The sequence below is a fragment of the Hevea brasiliensis genome, chromosome 15 (genome assembly GCF_030052815.1).
Source record: "Hevea brasiliensis isolate MT/VB/25A 57/8 chromosome 15, ASM3005281v1, whole genome shotgun sequence".
In the NCBI taxonomy this organism is placed as follows: Eukaryota; Viridiplantae; Streptophyta; class Magnoliopsida; order Malpighiales; family Euphorbiaceae; genus Hevea; species Hevea brasiliensis.
In genome coordinates, this window is record NC_079507.1 from 75,944,974 (window position 1) to 75,966,330 (window position 21,357).

The 21,357-nt window shown below is 33.8% G+C and overlaps 1 protein-coding gene and 1 non-coding gene across 2 annotated transcripts; one reads left to right on the forward strand and one right to left on the reverse strand.

The window, feature by feature from the left end:
* The first annotated feature begins 932 nt into the window (after positions 1 to 932).
* On the forward strand, positions 933 to 2,535 carry LOC110632985 (uncharacterized). The gene is made up of 2 exons (XM_058136633.1): positions 933 to 1,091; positions 1,433 to 2,535. The coding sequence occupies exon 2, from the start codon at positions 1,486 to 1,488 to the stop codon at positions 2,266 to 2,268; it is 783 nt and encodes a 260-aa protein (XP_057992616.1). The 5' UTR covers positions 933 to 1,091; positions 1,433 to 1,485; the 3' UTR covers positions 2,269 to 2,535.
* Positions 2,536 to 9,511: 6,976 nt separating this feature from the next.
* Positions 9,512 to 9,619, reverse strand: LOC131174286 (small nucleolar RNA R71). The gene has a single exon (XR_009144534.1). It is a non-coding gene; the product is annotated as a small nucleolar RNA R71 (small nucleolar RNA).
* Between the last annotated feature and the right edge of the window lie 11,738 nt (positions 9,620 to 21,357).

The following is a 21,357-nucleotide window of genomic DNA, read 5'->3' on the forward strand; positions in this document are numbered from 1 at the left end:
ATGTTTAATTTTTATTGGATTGTTATTTTATGGAGGATATCTTATATGAAATTACTATTAATATGACTAAAGAATTGCCTGGCTATTAATAAATTTAATTTATATATATTTTTTAATTTTAATATATAAAAATAGTGTAATATTTTAACTTTTTGTTAATTATTTTAAATTTTATTTTTATTACTTTTATTTCTTAAACTTTTTAATAAATAATAATTAAAATCTATCTATGTATAATATAAATATAAATATATGTAATTATTAATTAATATATATTCAATATTATAAGTTATCTTCTAATATTAGCTACTTATTATAATATTAATAAGATAATTATTAAATAATTTAAAACTTACATGTAATAAAGAACACTACATCGTAATATTGTGAAACAGAATGCTATGTATTAATTACGTGTTAATACTATAAAAGAAAATATCATATATCATATGGAATTCCACGTGGATTAACATGTGATTATTAATAATTTTAATTTATATATTTTTCTTCAATTTTAATATATAAAAATAATGTAATATTTTAAATTTTTCAAATTTTATTTTATCATTTTATCTTTCAAACTTTTTAATAAATATTTCATCACAAAAATAATTAAAATCTATTTATTCATGATATAGATATAAATATATATAATTACTATATATTAATTTATTATAAATTATCTTATAATAAATACTTATTATAATATTAATAGATAATTATTAAATAATTTATAATTTATATATAATAAAAATTATCACGTGATATTATTTTAAAAATATTTTCTTATTTTATATATATATATATATCGATTACTCATGCGAACAGAGCCTAATACTAGGCTTAGATCTAACGAGGCACAGTAAATAACCCGTTTATGATCGTCCAGCCAGACTCCTGGTTTAAATATTGGGCCTAGAATTCGGCCCATAAAGATTTAGTCCGTTACATCTTCGGCGTGCAAAGGGGCAAAAACCGAGAATCAAGAATCGACTGCCTGGGGCTGGGAGTCAAGTTCCTCGTCTCCTACTACAAGCTAAATTATTGGATTCGCTTCACTGGCATAATCACCCGCTCTTGAATTCATCAAGGTAAGCGCGTTTATTTTACTACGGTTGGATTTCATTGAATACGTCAAAAGATAACTGCAACTTAGGGCATGAATTTTGAATTTGCATCTGGTGAGGCTTGGTGGTATTTGGAAATCTAGGTCCTCAATCTTTCGTGGAAGACAAGGGTTTTTACTTATTATCTTATTGATTAGATACTCTTTTGTTTTCCCTGGAGGAATTTTTTTGCTGTTGATATTTTTAGTTGCTGGGAAAATCGAGAGATTTAATAAAATTTTATGGAACAAATTCTGCTTTTTTGGGGAAATAGTATAACTCCTAATTGCTGATTTATGACCGAGTAAATTAACTTTTGAATGCAGGGTTGACGTTGCTGTTTTCCGATTCAAGGTTGTGGGTATTGGGGTTTTACGTCATGTCAAGTAAGAAGGAAGAGAAAGGTCAGGCTGCGGCCGACAGGATCAAGGCTGCAGCATTGAGTGCTGCAAAAGGTCTTAGTCGTGCCCAGGCTGAAAGGGCTGCAGCTGCTGCTGCCCGTAATGTCAATGCTTATGGGCAGAAGGAAGAAGGGCCTAGCCGATGGCAAGAGAAAAGGGAAGCCAAACGGCAGATGTACTTGATGAGTACAGAAAAACAAGTGAGATTGGGTGAAAGAAAAGACCTTAAGTCTACAATGTCCGCTGTTGGTGGTACCGCTCAGTGTCAGAAATGTTTTCAAACTGGACACTGGACTTTTGAGTGCAAGAATGAAAGAGTTTATATGTCACGACCTTCGAGGACACAGCAGCTTAAGAACCCTAAATTGAGGATGAAACTCCCTCCTCTCTCTTATGAGTTGGATAACCCGGATGCTAAGGAGCAGAAGGGTAAAGCATCTAAGAAAAGCAAGAGGAAGCATAGATCAGATTCTCATTCTGGCAGTGATAGTGAGGCTTCGGTTTTTGAGAGTGATAGTGGATCTTCGTCTATGACAGAAGCAGAATCTTCTTCGGAGGAAGAGAGTTCAGATTGCAGCTCATCATCTGATTCGGAAGAAGAGAGTAGGCGGCAGAGGAGGAAGAAGAAGAAGAAGCAGAAGAAGGAGAGGCGTAGGAGGTACAGGTCAACTTCGGAGTCCTCTGATTCTGATTTAGGTTCAGAATCTGATTCTGAAGATAGGAGCAGCCGGGGGAAAAGGAGGCACTGCAGAAATCGCTAAATGAGTTGGTCAAAAGCAGACTAGATTAATGAATCATATTGGCTTCACTTTATTCTGCATATACCTTATATCATGCTCTTGGAGCTTATCGAATGAGAGCAAAAATTAGTTAGCAGATGTGTTTGTTTTTCATTTCCTTTCCTCAGGTCTTACTTTGTGATGTAATAGTCCTGAGTCAGCGTAGTTCTCGTATCATGTTGAACTTTTTGTTGGTATGATGGTGGGTTTTCCTATATTAATGAACTTGATTTTACAAGTTAAGCAGGAGTCTGACTTTGTAAATGGTGTATATCTTTCCTCCTGCTTTTCAACGGTTATATGCTTCTGTTTGCTCTTGCGAAGATGTAAATTTGATCCAAGTGTTGACCCCGTGAGTTCAAAGGAGCATAGATTTTGATGATAACAAAATTCAACTAAAATCAAACTAATCTTGTTTTTAGTATTGTGCTTCTCAAAGAACAAAGAAAAAAACTCAAAGAATTTATGATGGATCTGTGCTTTTAAAGAAAGGAAGACATTTTAAGATAACACAGGATTAATCAAAGGAGATAAAGAAAGAAAATGTTACCTTCTAAAGCTGCATTAAAAATCAAATTTGAAGGTACATGTAGTATAGAAGTTAGTTTTAACTTTTATGATTATTTGTGAAAAGAATTGAGAAGTAGAAGCCAATGGTACTTATTTTTAATCCCTCAATTTCTTTTTTTATCCTAAGTTTTCAAAATATCATCAATGGACTAAAAACATTTGATTATGATTTGGTGTAAAGTTTTGAAGTTTTCAAAGTTATGCAAAAAAGTTTTCCTGGTATGCTAACTGGTTTGCTACTTGTTATGGTATGCTTACTGTCTTAACTCTGCACAATATCGCAGAAAAAGACAAAATAACGATTATTTTCTTGAAATTTGAAATTGTAACGTTCAAATGAGTTCTCAAACGGTCAGAAATGATCCAAAACTATAAATACACTTACTCTTGGTCATTTTGCACTTAATGAAAGTCTCTCTACTGTTCCTAACCTTTTAAGAAAATTAAAGCTTTTATTCAAAGTGCTCTAAATTGGTTTTATTACTCATCATTGGTTTACCTACTCATATATTCTTTATAGATTCTGTTATATTGAGTGAGATTGAGTTTTGAACACTTTCTTAGCATTTATAAGAGGTCATTCAAGCACCTATTGAAGTTTGATTGTGAAAAGTGTTTGGGATAACACTTGGTAGAAGTGTGAAGTTACTTGTAAAAGCGTTGGTGAGAAGATTTGTAAAGGGCTTTTGTCTCTTGCCTTTAAAAGAGAAGAATAGTGGAGTGAAAACTCAAAGTGGGATCTTTGAGAGAGTGGAAGTAGGCTAGTTAAGCCAAACCACTATAAAAATTCAGTATTTAATTTTCTCAATTCTTACTCTTTACATTTATGCATTTTAATTTTCTGTTTGAAGTGTTTTTGCTGAGATGAAAATTGATACCGTTTACTGTTAACTCTGCTGCAAACTGAGATAATTTGTTTACAGTTGAATCTGCTGATATCTGATATAATTTGCTTACTGCTATATCTGCTATCAACTAATATATTCTGTTTACTGCTCTGTTTGCTGTGTTGTGATTTTATTCAGATTACTGAATGCCAATATATCCTATTAGATCAGTATATTGAATGTTTATGAGCCAACTTTGTATCAACTTATCAATTGAGCAGTATTGCACATATTTCACAGTAGAAAATTAGGTTGAACCAAGCTATAATTTTTCAAAGGTTTTGAGCAAGAACCGAAAAATTATTTTAAAGTCCAATTCACCCTCCTCTTAGACATATTTTGGGACATCAATTTGGTATCAGAGCTTGTCTCTCTTGCTTGAGGATTAAACGAGTGATCCATACACATGGCTGGTTCATCTAGTAACTCGGCTGGTATACCTGCTCTCTTAGCTGAAGGTTATTCAATCACTAGACCACCACTTTTTAATGGCACAAATTACTCTTTTTGAAAAATTAGAATGAGAAACTTTGTACAATCTGTTGATATTGATGCTTGGAGAATAATCAAAGATGGTCCTTATGTTCCTTATAAAACCAGTGAAGGAAGTGTGCAAATTCCTAAAGTTGAAGTTGAATTTGATGATAATGATTGGAAGAATATTTCTACAAATGCTAAAGCCATTAACATTCTTCATTGTGTTCTTGATATTAATGAGTATAATCGTATTTCAGGTTGTCAAACTGTAAAAGAAATATGGGATAAACTAGAAGTCACATATAAAGGAACTGATGTAGTGAAAGAATCAAAGGCAAATCTCCTCATCCGTGATTATGAGTTATTTGAGATGAAACCTGCTGAAACTATTGCTGAAATGAGTACAAGATTCACAGATCTTGTTAATCTTCTTAAAGCTCTTGGAAAGAAATTTGGGGAACAAGAACTTGTAAAGAAAATTTTGAGATCTCTTCCAAAGTCATAGAAAGCAAAGACCACTGTTATTTAAGACACCAAGGATTTCAGAAAGTACACCTATGATGAGCTAATTGGTTCTCTCATTGCACATGAGATAATTTACAAGAAATATGAGAAAGAAGGTGATCAAAAGAAAAAGAAAGGTATAGCCTTCATATCTGAAAAGGTAGATGAGAAAAAAAAAGTGTTGCTTTCAAAGCTAGTTCAAGTGATGATTCAAGTGTTTCAAGTGATGATGATAAAGCTATGGCTATAATAGTCAAGAGATTCAAAAGAGCATTTAGAAAAGGTGGAAGCAAATACAAGAAGTTCACAAAAAATTATGCTCCAAAGACTCCAAATCATTCAAGTGAAATAGTTTGTTATGAGTGTAACAAACTAGGCCACATTAAGCCAAAGTATCCTACATTGAAGAAGAAAAACAAGTTTAGAAAGGATAAAAGTAAAAAGGCAATAGTGGCAACATGGAGTGATAGTGCATCAAATGATGAAACAAGTGACAAAGATGTTGCAAATGCTTGTATGATGGCAATTGAAGAAAAAGGTGAAAGCTCCCACATTAAAGATAGTGAAAATGAGGTAAATCTTGAACCTTCTAATGTTGATGAGTTAGAACTTGCATTTGTAAAGACATATGATAAATATAGATCTTTTAAAAAGAAATGCAAAATTTTGATACATGAAAATTGAGCTTTAAGATCAGAAAATATTTCTTTGAGTATGGTTTCAAAGGAAAATGAATTTTACAAATCTCAAATGAAGTTATTTAAGGAAATTAATGATGAGCTTCAAAGATCAAAAGAAGTTTGTGAACAACTTCTTGAGAAAAACAGAATTCTTAAAGCAAAAGTTGAATCTTTGACAAGAGATTTAACTAAATTTACGAAAGGAAAAGAAACACTTGATGTACTTATTGGGAATCAAAGATCTACAAATGAAAAATTTAGAATTGGTTATGATGGATTTATGAAATATGGAAAATACAAACATTATTTTGTCAAAGCTTCATCTTCTTCTTAACCAAATATTACATATTTTTATTACAATCATAAAGGTCATATGATTAATGCTTGTCCTATTAGAAAAAGAACCTTTAAGGCAAAGAAAGTGTGGGTGCCTAAAGGAACCCTACCTAATATCACTAACAAACAAGGACCCAAAGTTACTTGGGTACCTAAGGACAGTTAACTGATTTCAGGTCTGCCTAAGGAGTATGCTAGAAACAGAACACTGGTACATAGATAGTGGTTGCTCTAGGCATATGACAAGAAATAAAGGCAAATTCTCCTCTCTTACTTTGAAAGAAGAAGGTTATGTCAAATTTGGAGATAAAAGTAAAGCTAAAATTATTGGATGTGGAACTATTGATAAAAATCCTTGCATTAAGAATGTTGCCTTAGTATAAGGAATAAAATATAATCTTTTAAGTGCTATTCAACTGTGTGATAATGGTTTTAAAGTCATTTTTACTTCTACACATTGGGAGATTCATGGAAATAATGTTATGTTTGCAGGTGCTAGAATAGATAATATTTACCTAATTGATTTAATAAGTCTTGAAGAAAATTGTGAAACATGCTTTATGACTTCAGATGATAGTGCATGGTTGTGGCATAGAAAATTAGGACATGCTAGCATGAGTACACTTGCTAAACTTTCTAGAAGAAATCTTGTTAGAGGCCTTCCAAAGTTAAGTTTTGAAAAAGAATTTCAATGCAAAGCATGTGCACTTAGTAAGCATACAAAATCATCTTTTATATCAAAAAATGTTATGACTACATCTAGACCATTGGAGTTATTACATCTTGATCTTTTTGGTCCAATCACACCTAGAAGTCTACGAGGCAAGGCATATACATATGTAATTTGTTAATGAATTTTCAAGATTCACATGGACTTTCTTTCTTGCTTATAAAAATGAAACCTTTGATGTATTTGAAGCTTTTTGCAACAGAATTCAAAATGAAAAAGGCTATTGCATTACATTTTTTAGGAGTGATATGGAAAGGAATTTGAAAATAGTTTGTTTGAAAATTTCTGTTCTAAAAATGGTATTTATCATACATTTTTAGCTCCTAGAACTCCACAATAAATGGAGTTGTTGAAAGAAAAAATAGATCTTTGCAAGAAATGACAAGAATAATGCTGAATGAAAATAGTTTACCAAAATATTTCTGAGCAGAAACTATAAATACAATATGCTACATTCTGAATAGAGTTTCCATTAGAGCTATTTTAAAGAAAACTCTTTATGAGCTTTGGAAAGGAAGAAAACCTAATATTGCATATTTTCATGTCTTTGGTTGCAAATGTTACATTTTGAATAACAAAGACATCAATCTTAAGAAATTTGATGCTAAGTATTATGAGAGAATATTTCTAGGTTATTCAACAAATAGCAAAGCATATAGGATTTTCAATAGAAAAACCTTGACCATGGAAGAATCAATGCATATACTTGATGCATACATTTTGCATAGTCATTTAGGTCTAATTTTATAGCCATTTTTATTTGATTATTAACCATTTTTAGCTAATTTCATTAGTTAATTAGTTAGTTTTTCATAGTTGTCAATTTTGCATTAATTTGTAATTTTTACTTTGTTTTGTAGGAAAAATGGTGTTTTTGAAGGACTAAAGAGAATTTTTGCCATTGAGGAGTGTCTTCTACAGCAAAAAGAGGTCAAAAACAAGTTTTCAAGCTGAAATATGCATTGACCAAACTGTGCATAACTTGCCGCATAAGCTATGCAGATCTGCATAAGGAGAAAGATCAACTGTTCAGAACCAAATTAAATGTGCATAAGGAGACTGCATAGCTTATGCACATTCTCACCTCCCTTATGCACATTCACGAAATTGTGCATAACCTATGCACCAAGTCATGCAGCTTCGCATAAGTGACCCAGAACCAGTAAAATCGCATAAGGGTGCATAACTTATGCGATCCACTTATGCAATCCATGAAGAGTTCATTAATGAGTCAAGGAGATTCCCTCAAATAATTCCTCCTAGAACATACCATTTTAGGGCTCCATGTCAGAAAAATGCTATAAATAGTCCCATTTTCCCATTTTAGAAGGAGGAGGCAAGGAGAAAAGAAGAAGAGGAGAAGAGAGGCAGAATTTGAGGAGTCATTTTCACCTTCCACACCATTTTTAACCAAGATTTGCAGATTTCTTCCTTCTTTTACATTTTTCTACATTTCTAGTGTTTAATTTCTTACTTCTTAGCTTAGATTAAAGCTTTATTTCCATTTAAACTCATCATATCTTGTAAGCATTATGGATAGTGAGTAGTTTACTTTTGATTCGGAGTAAGGGATGTAATATTTTAGTTATTTTTGTGGATTTGAACTGGTTAGTCCCAATTTAATGAATTTATGAGGTTTAATCCATTTCTTGTGTGCTTATTCACATGCTTAATGAAGGGCCCCATTAAGTTATGTTCTTAATCCTTGGTTGAAGCAGAAAGGAGAAAACCAAGTGATAGTTAATCAAGAAATTGGACTTAATTAACTTAGATCTAGAAATAGACTAAGGGTTAAGAGGGTTTTAATAGATTGATTAAAGAACCTAATGGGTCTTGGTTAATTTTAACTCCACGAAAGTAGGATTAAGTTAATTAAGGCACTCTTTGTCTCACTCGAAAGAGTTTTCAAAGGATTTTAGAATTAATCTCCTTTAAACCCATAAATTTCATGGATTGGGTTAGCTAGGAAAATCCCAAAATAGCTTGAATATGAAATCCGAACTCCTAATCGCCTTTTTATCATTGTTAATTTCTAATCGAATTTAATTACTTGCCATTTTGAATATTGCCATATTTGAATTTGCTTTATTTTAATTTGATGCAAATTTAGTTAAATCATTACATAGTTGAATAGATTATTAAATTTGCACATTTAGATTTCATACTCCATTACCCATTAAGTCATTATTTTAATTTCATAAATACTTCAATTTAGTCAACTTTTATATCGAAAATTCAATCATTAACACAACTCCTCGTGGGATCGATATTTTTCTATACTACTTGTACGACCCGTGCACTTGCGGTTGGGACGCATCAAGTTTTTGGCGCCGTTGCCGGGGAGTTGTTTGTTTAAGATTGAATTCTTGATTATTTTAGTTGTTTTTTAGTTTTATCTCTGTTATCTTTTCATTTTGTGTTTGTTTGTTCTTTTTCAGGTACTCTTAATCTTTTATGAGAAGAGCTAGAAGCACAAGTGATACATCCTTATTATTCAACCCTGAAATTGAGAAATTTTGTAAGGCTAACAAGAAAGAAACCAGAAAAAGAAAAGAAGCCTTGATAGAAACTGAATTAGAAGCAGACATGGCTGATGAAAGAATTAGAATTGGTGTTGGTAATCTTTGAATTGGTCAAAATAATGAAAATGCAGCCCATGGTGAAGAGGTAGTAAATGCTAATCTGCCTAGGGGAAGTATGATGGATCATGCTTTTCCTCGTTTTGATGACTTGAGAGAGAGCATAGCAAGACCAATAATTGATGTAAATAGTTACAAGATGGATTTTGGAGTCCTTCAAATGATTCAGAATTCTCAATTTGGGGGTCATCCTTCAAAATCCACACACATCTCAAGAAATTTGCTATGATTTGTGACATGCAAAAACAACTGAGTATCGATGATGCAGAAGGCTAAAATTGTTTCCATTCTCTTTGAAAGATAGAGCATTGGATTGGCTTGATTCTTTACCTCACAACTCAATTACAAATTGGGAGCACTCACCGATGTATTTCTTGCCCAATACTTTCCACTGAAAACTCAAGAGTTGAGGAATCAAATGATTGCTTTTAGACCAAGAGAAGATGAGACTCTTTATGAGTCATGGATGAGATGGAAGGAGTTGGAGAGACAATGTCCACATCATGCCATTCCTAAATGGATGATAAACCAGAATTTTTACACAAATGTCACTCCTGCTATCAGAGGAATCATTGATGCTCAAACTGGAGGGGAATTCATCATTAAGCATGAAGATGAAGCTTATGAGTTATTAGAGAAAATAGCAAAGAACAGTCATCTATGGAGTAGTCCAAGAGGGTCAACTCCAACTCAAAAAAGGCAAGTTACTGGAATGTATGAGCTTGATCCATTCAACATGATCAATGCCAAATTTGATGCACTCACTAATGTCCTTGCTAAGAAAATGGAGGATTTAAGTATGCTAGTCAGTTCATCATCATGCTCTGGAAGTTCTCAACAAGTTACTTATGCAGAAGGAACAATGAGCTGTGGAGTAGATTATCCTTCATATGCTTGGAGGAATCATCCCAATTTTTCATGGGAGAATCAGCAAAATCAAGCTTCAACTCAGAACTTTCCATCACAACAACAAGAGCATCAATACCAACAACCTAGGCAATCACCACCTAGTTTTCAGCAAAAGAATGCAAATCTTGCACCTTTACCAAGACAGCAAGAACAAAGTTCTACCACAGAGGCTTTATTACAACAAATTCTTGCTAATCAAATTAAGCGTGATGAAGAGTTGAGAGAGATGAAAGCAAGGCTGGAACAAATGCAAACACACAATAGGATCTTTGGAAAATCAGATTGCACAACAAGCATGCTCATCAAGTACCAATTCTATGGGGAAACTTCCTAGTCAAACAGAAAATCCAAGGGAGCAATGTCATGCCATCACACTGAGGAGTGGTAAAATAGTGCATAATGAGAAGAGTGAAAAAGTTGAAAAGAGAGAAAATGAGGAAGATTTTGAGGGAGATGAAAAACAAAAGAGTGAAAAAGGGAGTGCAAGAAAAGGTAAAGAGGAGGTTGGAGAGAAAGAAGAGAAATATATACCTCCAGAGCCTTACAAGCCACAGCTTCCCTTTCCACAGAGATTTCAAAAAGCCAAGCTTGATAAGCAATTTGGGAAGTTCTTAGAGGTTTTGAAGAAGCTATATATAAATGTGCCTTTTATCGATGCTCTTTCCCAAATGCCTTCTTATGCTAAGTTTTTAAAAGAAATTCTCTCAAACAAAAGACGACTTGAAGATTATGAGATCAGAGCCTTAATCGAGGAATGCAGTGCTATCCTCCAAAGGAAACTTCCTCCAAAGCTCAAGGATCCAGGAGTTTTTCAATTCCATGCCATATTGGGGAATCATGTTCTATAAAAGCTTTATGTGATTTAGGGGCTAGTGTAAGCCTTATGCCCCTCTCCATCTATGAGAAGCTTAACATGGGAGATCTTAAGCCAACCCACATTTCTCTTCAGTTGGCAGACAGATCAATTAAATATCGAAGGGATCTTGGAAAATATACCATCAAGGTTGGAAAATTTTACATCCCGATTGACTTTGTCATTTTGGACATGGAAGAGGATTCTCATATGCCAATCATTTTGGGAGGCCTTTCACAGCTACGGTGGTGCTTTGATTGACGTGAAAGGTGAAAAGCTTACTCTTAGAATCGGAGAGGATCAGTTAGTCTTCAATATTGGCAATGATAAGAAGAAGCAACATGAAGATGTAGACTCTTGTTTGAGAATTGATATAGTTGATGAGTTAGTAAAAGAGCACTTTAGAAAGAGCTATCCGAAGGCTTCTCTTGAAAGTTGTCTTATCCATGAAGGGAGTATCAATGATGAAAATCCAAAAGAGGCTGCATTTGCACAAGATTTGAATAGTAATCCACCTTGTCCTATGGCACCAATCTTTCAAGTTGAGGAAATGGAGAAAAGTGAAGTAAAGCAACCATCTCTCAAAGAAAAAGATGCACCAAAGGTTGTCAAGAAAGAAATGGTCGGATTTTTAGACAAAGCAACAAGGATCTTCTCATGTGATGGAAAGAAAATGAAGTATAGATTCATTGAAGCACCTATTGGAAACAGAGGCAACAAATTCCAATTTCAGCCACCATGAAACATGAAAAGAGTCTAGCTAAGGACTATAAATTAGCGCTCTTGGGAGGCATCCCAAGTCCTTTTATTTTACTTTTGCTGATTTACTTTTACTTTCATTGCTTTTGTTTTTATCTTGAATCTCCCCAAATTCAATTTTTGACATTGTTGAATTTTGTCCCTTGTAGATGTATTTCAATGGAGGAAGGTTGGTGAACTGCTGGGGAGTGATTCTTAACTTGAAAATTTTGTCCTTCAAACTCTCCCAAAAACTGATTGGTTTTTGCTGCATAACCTATGCAGGAGCTGCTACCTGGTTTATGCAGAGCAAAAAATGACATTCTGCAGCAAAGAGGGTGTCTGCAGTAGATGGCTTATGTTCTTGGTAAGGTTGGGTGTGTAACTTTTAAGTAAATGTGCTTTTAATGTTAATATGGTGGTAAGTGAGCCATTTTTGCAGTTATGAGCTTATTTGGGTTGTGGGATTTAAGGTGGAAATGCTGCATTTTTCTTGGCATGACTTGGAGAGTTCATCATTTGTGAATAGATACAACTTTATGCAGATTTTATTGAGTTTTAATGTGCTAAATGTTGATTTGCAGATTTTGAGTCAAAATGGCATGGGTCACAAATGCCTTTTATGCAGGATCCATCTTCTACAAGATTGTGTGATGCATTTTTGATGAACTTTGTATATATTGATGTGTTTTTGGTGAAAATTTCTCATGGTTTATGCTTCATGGAATTATATTTCTTCATTCTAGGGTATTTTTCACACTTGCAAATCATGTTCCATTGCAATCTTAATCTTATTGAATTGTGCATAAGTAACTGCATAGCTTATGCAATCCTGCATAACCACAATTCTTGCCATTTTCCACCTTTATTGCAAGTGCATAAACAGAGTGCATAGCTTATGCAACTCTGCATAACCTCATTTTGTCAAATTTCATATCTGTCAAAACTTGCATAAGGTGAGTGCATGACTTATGCACATTTGCACAACTTCAAATTCTGCATTTTCTCTCTCTGCGAAGTGCGCATAGCGAGTGCATAACCTATGCACTTCTGCATAACCAAAAACTCTGAACTTCCAATTCTGCCGAGGGGTGCATAAGGAAGGTGCATAACTTATGCACTTCCGCATGACCAGAAACTCCAAAATTCAAACTTGCCGAGGGGTGCATAAGCAGAGTGCATAACCTATGCACTTCCGCATGACCAGAAACCCAGAAAAACCAAAGTTGCCGAGACCTGCATAAGCAGAGTGCATAGCTTATGCACTTCTGCATAACCTCATACTCTGAATTTCAAAACCCACCGAAGAGTGCATAAGCAGAGTGCATAGCTTATGCACATCTGCATAACCACCAACCCAAGTTCCAAAAATTGCCGAAGACTGCATAAGCAGAGTGCATGACCTATGCACTTCTGCATGACCCAAATTTCTGAAAAACCAATTCTGCTGAGAGGTGCATAAGGGGAGTGCATAACTTATGCACTCCCGCATGACTTCGCTCCTCAAAATTTCAAGGGTCACCGAAACATGCATAAGGAAGGTGCATGACTTATGCACTTCCGCATAACCACCAACTCTGAATTCCAAGACCAGCCGAGACTTGCATAAGGAGAGTGCATAACTTATGCACTTCCGCATGACCAAAAAAAAAAAAAAAAAAAAAAAATATTTTTATAGCCTATGCAACCCTTATTGCCACTTATGCAGCATCGCATGGCTTATGCACCCTACTTATGCACAAAAAAAAAAAAAAAAATTTGCAAATATTTTACATAGCCTATGCAACCCTTATTGCCACTTATGCAGCACCGCATGGCTTATGCACCTTACCTATGCACATGCTCTGGACAGCACTTAACTCTGCATAACTCATGCGACTTCTTATGCATTCCTTTATCTTGAATTCTCATACCAGGTAACTCTTTCTTTTTGCTCTTCATTTTTTACAATTCCTGGTCAATATTATTTGCTTTGAGTTTTGGTTATCTGCTGCTTGAGACATTGAGGACAATGTCCAATTTTGAGTTTGGGGGTGCACATTTTGATTTTTGGCTTTACTTTTCACATTTTGAGTATAGGAGCATCTCATTCCATTCCATTTACATATATTGTAAATATTTTACATATACATCCATACACACACACACATTACACATTTACACACACATTATACATTACATTGCACACAAACATACAAATAGACTTCCTCCATTTAGTTAATACATTACTCATCTTAGGAATCATACACCATGCATTAAAATCTTTTGCCAAATCCCTTGAGTATTGAAAATGTGCCTATGAGAGTGATTTGACTCACCCTTTAGCTGGGTTTGTGGATTGAAAGTTTCCTAAGAGGTGCAAGGTTTTGAAGTGTCTATCCCTTGCCCATATCTTCTTAGCCAAAAAGCCACCCAACTAGTCATTTGGAGATGGAAGTGTTTAGAGGGAATTATTGGATATAAGGTAGTCAAATGATGTCTCACCAATCCTAGAACAAATTTTCTAAACCTTTCAAGGCGAAATACCAGCTTGTACTTGAAAAGAGAGATGATTAGGCATTCTTTGATTTAAACCTTCTCATTTTAAACCTTTGGCCCTTTTCCTAATTAAAATTGACCCTTGCAAACCCCTTTGAGCCTTTTTATCCCTAATTTTTCTTGAAATCCTTATTGCTACCTAGCCAACGAACCAAACACTCCAACCCTTTTCATGAGAATAATATTGAATATTAGGTACACTTTCTAAAAAATAAAAATAAAAAAAAAAGAAAAAAATATACAAAAAAAAAGGGAGAAGAAGTGCTTGTCATCTTGTAAAAGTGCTAGTATATGTGCTTTTCACTATTGCCATTCAAAATGAAAGAAATCCACCCAAAGTATTAAAAGAAATGAGTTTGGGGGTGGCATTTTTAGGGACAATCATCAAAAGAAAATGCAAAATACAAGTCTAAAGTATCAAAATGTCCCTCCATTTTTATGTGTTTTGTAAACTATGCTAGCACTTGACAATTCTCATTGTGTACTTCTCTCCTCCATATATACAAAAAAAAAGAAAAAAAGAAGAAAAAGAAAAAAAAATTATAATAAAATAAGAAGTGTACCTTATGTTTAAAAATTGAAAATATTCTCATGCTTTGAATACTTTTTACCCATCTTTCTTCTTAGCCTCATTTTAAACCCCATGGCTTCATTACATCCCTAAAAAGACCTTTGATCTCTTGATAGTACTTGCTACATTAGTGGAGACAGGAGTGGGGAATTTGCCTATGGGATTGGAGAACTATTCATTCATTCATTCAATTCCATCATTCCATATAGAGACACTTTGACTATTGATTGTTCTAGAATTCCTTTTGAGCATGACTCTCTCTTTTGATTGGTTGGTTTGGGGATTTTGAATGATAATTGACTTGATGGCTAAGCGGTGAAAGCTTGGATAAGCATTAAATTCTTTGCATTTTGAAGGATGGGTATATGGATTGCTGGTATGGCTGAAGGTGTGTTAAGTTACTTCAATTGGTAATTTTCATAGCTCTTTGGATAAGGCACCCCTAAAAACTTTGCATCACATTCTAAGGTTTGCTTGAGGACAAGCAAAAGCTTGAGTTTGGGGGTATTTGATGCATACATTTTGCATAGTCATTTAGGTCTAATTTTATAGCCATTTTTATTTGATTATTAACCATTTTTAGCTAATTTCATTAGTTAATTAGTTAGTTTTTCATAGTTGTCAATTTTGCATTAATTTGTAATTTTTACTTTGTTTTGTAGGAAAAATGGTGTTTTTGAAGGACTAAAGAGAATTTTTGCCATTGAGGAGTGTCTTCTACAGCAAAAGAGGTCAAAACAAGTTTTCAAGTGAAATATGCATTGACCAAACTGCATAACTTGCGCATAAGCTATGCGGTCTGCATAAGGAGAAAGATCAACTGTTCGAACCGGCCGAAATGTGCATAAGGAGATGCATAGCTTATGCACATTCTCACCTCCCTTATGCACATTCACGAAATTGTGCATAACCTATGCACCAAGTCATGCAAAGCATAAGTGACCCAGAACCAGAAATCGCATAAGGGATGCATAACTTATGCGATCCACTTATGCGATCCATGAAGAGTTCATTAATGAGCTGGCAGGAGATTCCCTCAAATAATTCCTCCTAGAACATACCATTTTAGGGCTCCATGTCAGAAAAATGCTATAAATAGTCCCATTTTCCCATTTTAGAAGGAGGAGGCAAGGAGAAAAGAAGAAGAGGAGAAGAGAGGCAGAATTTGAGGAGTCATTTTCACCTTCCACACCATTTTTAACCAAGATTTGCAGATTTCTTCCTTCTTTTACATTTTTCTACATTTCTAGTGTTTAATTTCTTACTTCTTAGCTTAGATTAAAGCTTTATTTCCATTTAAACTCATCATATCTTGTAAGCATTATGGATAGTGAGTAGTTTACTTTTGATTCTGGAGTAAGGGATGTAATATTTTAGTTATTTTTGTGGATTTGAACTGGGTTAGTCCCAATTTAATGAATTTATGAGGTTTAATCCATTTCTTGTGTGCTTATTCACATGCTTAATGAAGGGCCCCATTAAGTTATGTTCTTAATCCTTGGTTGAAGCACCGAAAGGAGAAAACCAAGTGATAGTTAATCAAGAAATTGGACTTAATTAACTTAGATCTAGAAATAGACTAAGGGTTAAGAGGGTTTTAATAGATTGATTAAAGAACCTAATGGGTCTTGGTTAATTTTAACTCCACGAAAGTAGGATTAAGTTAATTAAGGCACTCTTTGTCTCACTCGAAAGAGTTTTCAAAGGATTTTAGAATTAATCTCCTTTAAACCCATAAATTTCATGGATTGGGTTAGCTAGGGAAAATCCCAAAATAGCTTGAATATGAAATCCCGAACTCCGGAATCGCCTTTTTATCATTGTTAATTTCTAATCGAATTTAATTACTTGCCATTTTGAATATTGCCATATTTGAATTTGCTTTATTTTAATTTGATGCAAATTTAGTTAAATCATTACATAGTTGAATAGATTATTAAATTTGCACATTTAGATTTCATACTCCATTACCCATTAAGTCATTATTTTAATTTCATAAATACTTCAATTTAGTCAACTTTTATATCGAAAATTCAATCATTAACACAACTCCTCGTGGGATCGATATTTTTCTATACTACTTGTACGACCCGTGCACTTGCGGTTGGGACGCATCAATACTTTTTGATGATGCTAATACTTTTTGCAAAGGAAAGATTCTTGTGATGATGAAAATGAGCATATCCTAAATTCAAAGAATTCAAATAAAGATGAGCTTGATCCAAAACAACTAGTAGAGGATGATCAAAATAACAAAGAAGAAGAACTTTCTTGTTCCACAAATGTTAAAATTCAAGAAGACTCCCAACCAAATATGGAAGAATTACAAATTGATGAACCTCAATATCAAAACATTCCACAAGAATGGAGGTACCATAGAAATCATTCCAAAGATGACATTCTTGATAGTCCATCACGAAGAATGATGACAAGAGCTCAACTTAGAAGATATTTTGGTAATGTTGCTTTTATCTCTCAATTTGAACCCAAAACATATGATGATGCTCAAAATGATGAGAACTGGCTTCTTGCTATGCAAGAGGAATTAAATCAATTTGGAAGAAATAAAGTGTGGACACTTGTTCCTAAACCTAAAAAGCATTCTATTATTGGAACTAAATGGGTATTTAGGAATAAGATGGATGAAAAAGGATATGTAATTAGAAATAAAGCTAGACTAGTAGCTCAAGAATACAACCAAGAGGAAGGTATTGATTTTGATGAAATCTTTGCTCCAGTTGCTAAAATAGAAGCTATTAGAATATTGTGTGCATTTGCATATTTTAAGAATTTCATACTTTATCAAATGGATGTTAAAAGTGCATTCTTAAATGGATATAGTGACGAAGAAGTTTATGTGGCTCAACCTCCTGGTTGTGAAGACCCTAATTTTCCAAATCATGTTTACAAGCTTACTAAAGCTCTCTATGGTTTAAAGCAAGCTCCTAGAGCATGGTATGAGAGAGTTAATAAATTTTTACTTCAAAATGATTTTAACAGAGGAAAAGTGGATACTACTCTTTTCATTAAGAAACTAGGAAAAGACATGCTTATTGTGCAAATCTATGTAGATGATATCATTTTTAGTGCTACTAACCATTCCCTTTGTAAGAAATTTTCCAATTTGATGAAAAGTAAATTTGAAATGAGTATAATGAGTGAACTTACTTTCTTCCTTGGATTGCAAATCAAACAAATGAAAGATGGAATTTTTATAAATCAGTCCAAGTATATAAGGGATATGCTAAAGAAATTCAAAATGGAAGATATGAAAAGCATTGGAACTCCCATGAGCTCAACAGTCAAATTAGAGAAAGATGAAAAAGGTAAGGAGATGGATAATAAACTCTATAGAGGTATGATTGGTTCTTTACTCTACTTGACAGCATCTAGATCAGACATTCATTTTAGTGTATGTTTATGTGCAAGATTTCAATAATGTCCAAAAGAATCTCATCTTATAACAGTTAAAAGAATTTTTAAGTACCTCATTGGCACACACAATATTGGCTTGTGGTATCCAAAATGTGAATTATTTAATCTTATTGGTTATAGTGATTCAGATTTTGCTGGTAGTAGATTGGACAGAAAAAGCACTTCTGGAACTTGTCAATTTCTAGGTCATGCATTAATTTCATGGCACAGTGAAAAGCAAACTTCTGTTGCACTTTTTATAGCAGAAGTTGAATATATTATAGCTGGAAGTTGTGTTGTACAAAATTTATGGATGAAACAACAGCTTGAATATTTTGAAATTAAATTTGATCACATTCCCATAAGATGTGACAACACTAGTGCTATAAACTTGTCAAAAAATCCTATCCAACACCCTAGAAGCAAGCATATTGAAATTAGACATCATTTTATTAGGGATCATGTTCAAAATGGTGATATTCAAATTGAATTTGTCCCTTCTGAAAAATAGCTTGCTAACGTTTTTACAAAGCCACTTAATAAGGAAACTTTTTGCAAAATAAGAAGAGAACTTGGTATGACTGATGCTCTTGCTTAACTTTTGATGCATACTCATGTTCCTATATGAAAATGAAGTGATATATGTTGGTTTTTGGTGATAAAAATGTGTTCTGATATTTCTGGTGTAATTTAAAAATTTCTGAGTATGATCTGACGTGAACAGTATTTTGCAAAATTTGATTGCAGTGGCATACTAATCTGTTTGCTAATTTTCTTGTTTGCTAAGTGCTTTATCACTGCTCTTAATTCTTCGTTGGCAAATTGGTAGTCAAGTCTGATTGTATTGAAATTCTAAAATTATTTTTGCCTGAGCGTCAATCCAGTAGTCTTAAAAGTCATATTACTTAAACACCCCTTTATTTAAAGCAATGTCTCATTATGTGTTTAGAGGGCAAAATAGACTTTTCATATATTAATTTCTAGCGCGGGACTCAAAAATTTGCAGAACCATCAGTCTTCTCTGCTTCTCCACTGATACACGGTATCAATCACTCTATAAAATTTCCATTTATGTATTTTCAAGTTTAAATTTCAAAATTTTTCCTTTTCCGATGCATCCCAAAATCTGATTGAACGTATCCCTTCTCCATTGATTAACCCGTTTCACTCACAACCCTCTCAACCACCATCTCCTTTCATTTTCTTTAAAAATTTTCGAAACCCATTTGCTCTGTCACAAAGCTTTCTTCTCGCATTCTTCAAAAAAAAAAATCCCTAAAATTTTTCTTGCTTATTCCTCGACATTTCACTCTCTCTGCCAAAGGAAATCACTCAAGATTAGTTCTTTTTGGGTTAAGTTTTTTTATGCATTCTCTCCTTCTCTCGCCTTCACTGATTATCGTTTGGTCTACAAGTATCAGGTAATTTTTTTTTTGCGACATTGTTGTGGTATTTATTTTTTTTTTATATGCATCTTCAATTTTTCTTAAAATTAGTTGATGGGTTTTCTTATTTTAAGCATTTCCACGACAATAAAATGCATTGTTTGCTAAAATTGTAAATTTGTTATTGATATTCTCAAGAACCCTATTATTTCTTACTATCAATCCTAAATTTTTTAAATGCATGACATTGTGTCAAAAATGTGTTGGTATACTTCTAATAGTTATACGTTGGTTGCTCACATTGTTTATTTTGTAAACTTAGTATCATCTATCCCTACTACCAACTTTTTCTGATTTGGTCATGGCACGGTCAAAAGGAAAAGGAAAGGAAAAGGTTACCACACCCTCTTCATCTTTAGATTCTACCAATCCCAGTGTCCCTGCATCACCTCCTCCACAGAGAGAAGCTCCTCTGGTCATTGGAAAATCAAAAGAAAAGTCCAAGAAAAGGACCAGTGAGCCTGTCTAGGAAAAAGGTTCTAAGAAGAAAAGGACTTCAAAAGCTCCAATTGTGCTTATGGAAAGGGCCATTCATGAACCAAGTTCAAGAATTCTACAAAAATTTGAGAGTTGATGATGCTGAAAGTGATGAATATTTTAAGGTTAAAATGAAAGAAAAAGTTTATGAGGTGATAGTAGAAAGGCTAGCCAGAGCCCTAGGCATCCTAAATAGTGAGAATAGAATCTATTCTCACAAAGAAGTATTTGCTGTTGGAGGGTTCAATAAAAGAGATTTTGAGGCAGAGGTATTTAAAGGAGAAGTGAAAGATAAGACTAGCATCACCCATGCTCACCAACACATTAAAATCCTTGCTAGCTTCATCATTTATGTGCTGAATCCTAGAACTGGTAGTCCAAACTATTTAAGCAAACTTGATCTCTGCATAATTTGTCATATTGTAAATGAAATTGCGTTTAATCTTGCCTACTTTATGCTAAAACAAATTATGAAATGGAAACCACCTTACAAACTACCCTATGCCCATCTTCTTAATGGCCTATTTAAAGACTTTGGGATATCCCTAAAAACTAAGAAACTTAGAACAAATATGATCCCAATTACAAGTCTGCAGAAAGATGATGATAGCAGAAAACTAAGGTTTGAACAAGGTGTTAGTTCTAAGGGTAGTGCAAGTGGTGCTTTTGATGTTGAAAAAATTCTGGAAGAAGTGAATAATTTAAGGCAATTTGTTGAGATTGAATTTGGAGAAATACAAAAATTTATATCTTTTCAAGATGTTCTTATGAATGTACTTGATTCTAAGATTGATGGAACTTTGATAATGATGTATAAAATTGGGAATGAGCTATCCAAAATCAAAGTTCATTTGGGTCTTTCAAGCACTGAAGCTAGAGAAACCAATAAGGCTGCTACTAATAGTTCTGTTCCCCAAACAGAAGAAGAAGAAGAAGATGATGAAGAAGAGGAAGAAGAAGAAACAGAAGAAAAAGAGAAAGAATAAAAGGAAACAGAACAAGAAGAAGAGGAAGAAGAAGAAACTGAAAAAGAGAAAGAAGAATCCGATGATGGTAATGGAAGAGGAGGCAGCAAAGAAGGAAATGGAGATGACATGAGTGACTCTGCTTCTGAGCCGGAACCACAGACTCCTGCTCCTGCTGCACCTGCTAAAGGGAAGGCAAAAACAGCTAAAGAGGAACAAAAAGGTAAGCAGAAAGAAGAAACTGATAAACCATCTGGCAAAAAGGCTAAAACTGGCAAAAAGCCTACTGCAGAATCTGGTACTGTTGCTGCATCTGAGTTAGTTGCTGGCTCTATTGT

Coding starts and splice junctions, on each gene's coding strand:
- LOC110632985 (XM_058136633.1), top strand. CDS start 1,486: ATGTCAAGTAAGAAGGAAGAGAAAGGTCAGGCTGCGGCCGACAGGATC.